The sequence below is a fragment of the Sinocyclocheilus grahami genome, unplaced genomic scaffold (assembly GCF_001515645.1).
Source record: "Sinocyclocheilus grahami isolate Dianchi unplaced genomic scaffold, SAMN03320097.WGS_v1.1 scaffold618.1, whole genome shotgun sequence".
Classification (NCBI taxonomy): Eukaryota; Metazoa; Chordata; class Actinopteri; order Cypriniformes; family Cyprinidae; genus Sinocyclocheilus; species Sinocyclocheilus grahami.
The window spans coordinates 472,269-478,762 of record NW_015505797.1 but is presented as its reverse complement, the minus strand read 5'-3'; the positions used below and the strand labels follow the sequence as shown (position 1 = coordinate 478,762).

Below are 6,494 nucleotides of genomic sequence, written 5' to 3'. Positions count from 1 at the left end.
AAAAAATTGACCCTTATGACTGGTTTTGTGCTCCTGGGTCACGTTTAGGTAAATGTGTCTGTCTCTTTAAGAGAAATTACACGAGAACCTACACGTCATGTACGTGCTCTGCTAAGCGCCTGAAAACTCGTACGTGATTGGTCCGGGCGTGTTCCGCTCGACGTGATTGGTCCGGGGAGTCACCTTGCTGTACGCAGCGCAGGAGTTCTCCAGAATCCCGAACCAGCACCGAGCCATGGCAGCCGCAGCGGACACGGCCAAGACCAGGCCCAAAACCTCGCCCAAATCGATTAAGTTCCTCTTCGGTGGCTTGGCTGGGTACGTACGCGCTCTGAGGCCCGGGCATCAGCTGAATGAGCGGGTATTGATGAGGGAGGGACATCAGCTAATGATCAGAGGATCAGCACAAAGCGTGTCTGGTTTCTCTCTCTCTCTCTGTGTGTGTGTGTGTGTGTGTGTGAGCGAGTTTGTGAGAGTGAGAGAGAGAGAGAGAGATAGTGTGTGTGTGTGTGAGAGAGAGATAGTGTGTGTGAGAGTGAGTGTGTAAGCAAGTTTGTGTTTGTGAGCGTGTGAGAGAGAGAGATAGTGTGTGTGTGTGAGCAAGTTTGTGTTTGTGAGCGTGAGAGAGAGCGATAGTGTGTGTGTGTGAGCGAGTTTGTGTTTGTGAGAGGGTGAGAGAGAGATAGTGTGTGAGAGAGCAAGTTTGTGTTTGTGAGCGTGAGAGAGAGCGATAGTGTGTGTGAGAGTGAGTGTGTGAGCAAGTTTGTGTTTGTGAGAGTGTGAGAGAGAGAGAGTGTGTGTGAGCGAGTTTGTGTTTGTGAGAGTGAGTGAGTGTGTGTGTGAGTGAGTGTGTGAGCAAGTTTGTGTTTGAGTGTGAGAGAGAGATAGTGTGTGTGAGCAAGTTTGTGTTTGTGAGAGTGTGAGAGTGAGAGAGAGTGTGTGTGAGCGAGTTTGTGTTTGTGAGTGAGTGAGTGAGTGTGTGTGAGCGTGCGAGTGAGTGAGAGAGAGTGTGTGTGAGTGAGTGAGTAGAGTGTGAGAGAGAGAGTGTGAGTGTTCTTTACTGCTTCTGTCAGGTGTGGTGCTGTGAGGGAGCTTGGTTGACAATCTGCTCTTCAGTGTAATGTCACAGAGCTTGTGTTTGATCTGCAGGCGCTGAGGAAGTTTTGTGCTACTTTTCAAGTGGCTATAATATTCAGGATTTTTTAAAGTCATGCCTTAGACCGTTACATGTGACATTTCTGTTCTTAAAATAATCATACAGATATAAATAAAAAATGTGTGACGTGACATGTGGCTAAGTATGGTGACCCATACTCGGAATTAGTGCTCTGCATTTCCCCATCCAAAGTGCCCACACCCCCTGTGAACCCACACACACCGTGAACACACACCCGGAGCAGTGGGCAGCCATTTATGCTGCGGCGCCCGGGGAGCAGTTGGGGGTTCGGTGCCTTGCTCAAGGGCTCAGTCGTGGTATTGAAGGTGGAAGAGAGCGCTGTACATTCACTCACCCACCTACAATCCCTGCCGGTACGAGACTCAAACCCACAACCTTTGGGTTATGAGTCCAACTCTAAGCATTAGGCCACGACTTCTGTCCTCTGTAGAGGTCATTATATTTGAGTGATTCCTCTGAGACCCTTCACGCCACAGTTTTAGTCTGGATGTCCTGTTCAGAGCACTTTTTTAGGAGGTTTGATCATAAACACTCCCTCTCTTTGGTCATTAAATATGAGTGATATTGACAGAACGCTCAGATTTAGCACTCTTAGGGAAACGTGATAATGTTTTGTAATTATTATCATTTAAATCTGGCTGATTTTTAAACTGTTTGTCATAAATCAACATCTCAGGGAAATGTTATGGGGTTTTAAATCAGAATATGAATTTCTGAATTGTCTTCTGTAGAGGACACCAGGACAAACGGCTGTTAATCAGGCATTTTGAGGAAACACAACAATATATCATAGATCAATATTCCTATGAAATATGAGATATTCTTATGAAAATGTTGCCACGTTATTACTCCCATTGTTGCACTTCTTTTTTCATTACGCTTTGTCCCAAGAACACATTAATATGCAAATTAGATGCAGAGATGCATTTAATAAAATGGGAATATCAATTTATGGAGATTTTACGCACATACTCCATAAAGTACGGTAGCATATCAGATCTTTCTGTTATATCTTTCATAACACAGTTGAGAATCATCTTTGTACAAAGTATGGCTAAACACAGCCTGAAACCTAAAAATGTATTGATTAAAAAAAATAATAATTCAGTTGTTTATGCCTATTCATGTCTTTTAAATTTATTTTTTTAATTGAGTCCTGGTGTCCTCTACAGTGCACATAGCATAACATATGAATAAAATACAAATTTTCAAAATTGTTATTTACATTTTTTTTCTCGTGCTCTAAGACAATGTAATGACACATAAATTCACAAAACTTTTTTTTTTCTGAGTCTGTATATATATATATATATATATACTTTTTTTTGTGTGTTTTTATTTTTCAGTGACAGGTTCAGTGAAGAGCATGCTGAGATGAAATATATGTAATAATAATAAAAATAAAATGAACAAGAAATTGAAGGTTTATATCACTTGTGAACACATTTTCAACTTTTTTTGGAGTCAAATTATCTAAAAAAAAAAAAAATTTAAATCACAGACTATGTTGTTGATGCAGTTCCACTATAATAAATATCATAAATATAGCACTTTTACATATTACATAAACATACCATTTTACACTTTTTACTGTACTGTACTTCGTGTGATTAACATTTAATCACATTTGCGATGGGGTTTCTAATATAGAGTGGCAATACATTTGAGATCTTTCTCTCTTCTGACTTCTGTAATCAGCTTTTCTTGATCTTTCTATAAGTGACGCAAACACAATAGTGGGTTGTTCTTGTGCTTTTGGAGTGAATGGTCTCCCATTCACCACTACAGAAGTTTTCTAGGATGACTTGTGCTTCTGAGAAGCCTGGAAATGTGAAAACAAAAAATGACAGAATTAAAAAAAAAAACGTATACTAATAATTCTGAGAAATGTAAGACAGCACTCAAGACCTGTAAATCAGTGCTGTTTCATAAACAGGTTGTCCTTGCGTGTAGATGTTAAAGGCATAATACCCTTACATGAGTTTAAATTGAGCCAAAGCCACCATAAATGCACTAGTTCAGGAGGGGATTCATTTGTGTTCCTCAGTCAAAACATTCTCAAAGGATGTTTGCAGCAACCCTGCTGAATATCATAATACATTCCAGTCATTATCTGGAAATAGATGGGATTAAATAAGTATTCTAGTTACGGTCATACTGGATAAACTGACATTCCTACAGGATTTTGTGACTCGTTCTTATGTTTTCAACTTTTTGTGATGCTTCTGAAAGTTTATGATAGGGACGTTTTATGATGTTGTGAATAAAGATTATTGGAGTGCGATGTACAAGAAGATACTATCACAGTCTTTCAACTTCAGAGTTTCTCATTTAAGTCAATGTGTTGCTTGGCCAAGGGTCAATTTTTCACAATTGAGATGTATGCATCATCTGAAAGCTGAATAAATAAGCTTTCCATTGATGTATGGTTTGTTAGTATTTATTTATTACAATAATAATGAATTGCCGCAATGTATTTACTTAAATATTATTATATGTGACCCTGGAGCACAAAACCAGTCATAAGGTTACATTTTTTGAAATTGAGAATTATGCATATTTCCATTGATGTATGGTTTGTTAGGATCGGACAATATTTGGCTGAGATACAACTATTTGAAAATCTGGAATCTGAGGATGCAAAAAAATCTAAATATTGAGAAAATCATCTTTAAAGTTGTTCAAATGAAGTTCTTAGCAATGCATATTACTAATCAAACATTAAGTTTTGATATATTTACGGTAGGAAATTTACTAAATATCTTCATGGAACATGATCTTTACTTAATATCCTAATGATTTTTGGCATAAAAGAGAAATGTATAATTGTGACCCATACAATGTATTGTTGGCTATTGCTACAAATATCCCCCAGCGACTCAACACTGCTTTTGTGCTCCAGGCTCACAAATGTGATAGAGTGTTTTTTTTTTAAATTTGTGTAGGTTTCTTTAGGATTGTTTCCAAACTCTGCTGCTAATACGAATTCCTTCAGGACTAGGACTTTAAAGTAAAAAGTGATTAAGCTGATGCGCATTCGTCCTGACTTCCAGGATGGGTGCCACGGTGTTTGTGCAGCCGCTGGATCTGGTGAAGAACCGAATGCAGCTGAGCGGTCAGGGCTCCAAGGCTCGCGAGTACAAGACCAGCTTCCATGCCGTGGCCAGCATCCTTCGCAACGAGGGCATCGGCGGGATCTACACCGGGTACGAAAGACATGCTCAACGAGACGCAAGCCAACAAGAGAGATTAGATGGAGAGCTTAGAGGTTTCAGAAGGCTACTGCAGTTCAATGAATTACTGAATGAATGCTTTTTTTGTTTTTCTAAGATTGATTGTACCAGACACTGGATGTGAGAGACTAGGGAGCTCTAGCTGGACTTCCTTACTGAGTGACTGTAGATGGAGCCAAGCAGTAAATATCTGATTAAACATCTCATTCTTGTCTCGCTGCGCGTTTATTGCATTCACGCCTCCGTCTTTTTCTGTCCCGTGTTCTTCAGACTTTCTGCGGGTCTGTTGAGACAGGCTACCTACACCACGACCCGTTTGGGCATCTACACCGTCCTGTTTGAGCGCATGTCCAAAGCTGATGGCACACCTCCCAACTTCTTCATGAAGGCTCTCATCGGGATGACCGCCGGAGCCACAGGGGCCTTCATTGGGACTCCGGCCGAGGTGGCGCTTATTCGAATGACGGCTGATGGGAGGTAGAAGAATAGAATTACACCCCATATTATGACCCTGGAGCACAAAACCAGTCATAAGGGTCAAATTTATGAAATTGAGATATATACAGCATAAATAAACGAGCTTTCCATTGATGTATGGTTTGTTAGGATCGGACAATATTTGGCTGAGATACAACTATTTGAAAATCTGGAATCTGAGGGTGCAAAACAATCAAACATTAAGTTTTGATATATTTACGGTAGGAGATTTACAAAATATCTTCATGGAACATGATCTTTACTTAATATCCTAATGATTTTTGTCATAAAAGACCCATACACTGTATTGTTGGCTATTGCTACAAATATCCCCCAACGACTCAACACTGCTTTTGTGCTGCAGGCTCACATTTGACTTTCTCACACATTGTTTCCCGAAAGTGACCAAATTAACCAAACACTGCTGCTTCAGGACAGTCATGGGATAATTCTGAAGACGTGTCCTTTTAGACTCGTGAAACACTAGGTTTTTGTGTTGCGATCTTACGAAGAAGTTCCGTTAAAATCAACGAATCTCTCTACACTGCGAAATGAATCTCTTGTTTACATCGTGTTTACACTTTGTTTGTTGTAATAAGAGGATTCGCGAGTGCGCAGAACTCGGCACTGCACAACATCAGAGGCATTTTGAGCGGTGATTTTCCACTGCATTCATGAAATTAAACGGATATGTCTGTGAACGCTTACATTTATTACTCAAATAAAAAATGACCATCATGACTATTTCATGCACTGGTTACTTATCTGTCATAAAAGCGCTTGAATATTATATTTAAAGCAGATGTAACCTCCCCCCGTCCCCACCTCTTTTTAAGACAAACTTACGCCACTGAAGGTAGTTGTTAAGTTTAGGTATGGGTCGGATTAATGGATCTAAAATATGCTCCTGCAGAATAAGGCTTTAATATGTGCTTTATAAGTACTAAAAACAGCCAGTATTCTAGTAATATGCATAAATATGCTAGTAATGTTATGAATAACATTCAAATTAAAAAATATATATATTGTTTTTGGTAAATAAAACTATTAAAAATTGGTTTGTTAATTGAAATCTAAAATTAAACATAAATATTAGATAAAAATACAAAAACTTTTACATTTTTTCTTACTACCGTTTTAATTTAAAGTACTGAATTACTAAAACTAAACCTGAAATTAAAAGTAAATTAAAGCTAAATAGAAATATGAAAAAACTAATAGCACATAACAAAATTACATAAACTAAAATTAAAATGAATACATTTTTATTTTTAAATTTCAATTTAAAACATTATTTAAATTATACAAAAATAACACTTTTTAATATTTGATTGTGTTAAAATATTAAAATCTTCATGATCATCATCATCTTGTTTCGCTGTTAAAATAATGAAACAATTAATAAAATATCGCTCCTCCTCCGTTATCTCTTGCTTGTCCAGGTTGCCTCCAGATCAAAGGAGGGGCTACACAAATGTCTTCAATGCCCTCATCAGAATCACTAGAGAGGAGGGAGTCACCACACTCTGGAGGGTACGTGTGTGTGTGTGTGTGTGTGTGTGTGAGAGTGAGTGAGTGAGTGTGTGTGTGTGTGTGTGTGTGTGTGT

The 6,494-nt window shown here is 38.6% G+C and overlaps 1 protein-coding gene across 1 annotated transcript in view; it reads left to right on the top strand.

The window, feature by feature from the left end:
• The first annotated feature begins 157 nt into the window (after nucleotides 1-157).
• The window catches only part of LOC107557769 (mitochondrial 2-oxoglutarate/malate carrier protein-like), a 17,314-nt gene continuing 10,977 nt past the window's right edge, over nucleotides 158-6,494 (top strand). The window contains exons 1-4 of the mRNA XM_016241293.1: nucleotides 158-318; nucleotides 4,231-4,383; nucleotides 4,681-4,887; nucleotides 6,330-6,420. Of these exons, the coding sequence (XP_016096779.1) occupies nucleotides 236-318; nucleotides 4,231-4,383; nucleotides 4,681-4,887; nucleotides 6,330-6,420 (534 nt within the window). The 5' untranslated portion in view covers nucleotides 158-235. The remainder of the gene's footprint in view (nucleotides 319-4,230; nucleotides 4,384-4,680; nucleotides 4,888-6,329; nucleotides 6,421-6,494) is intronic.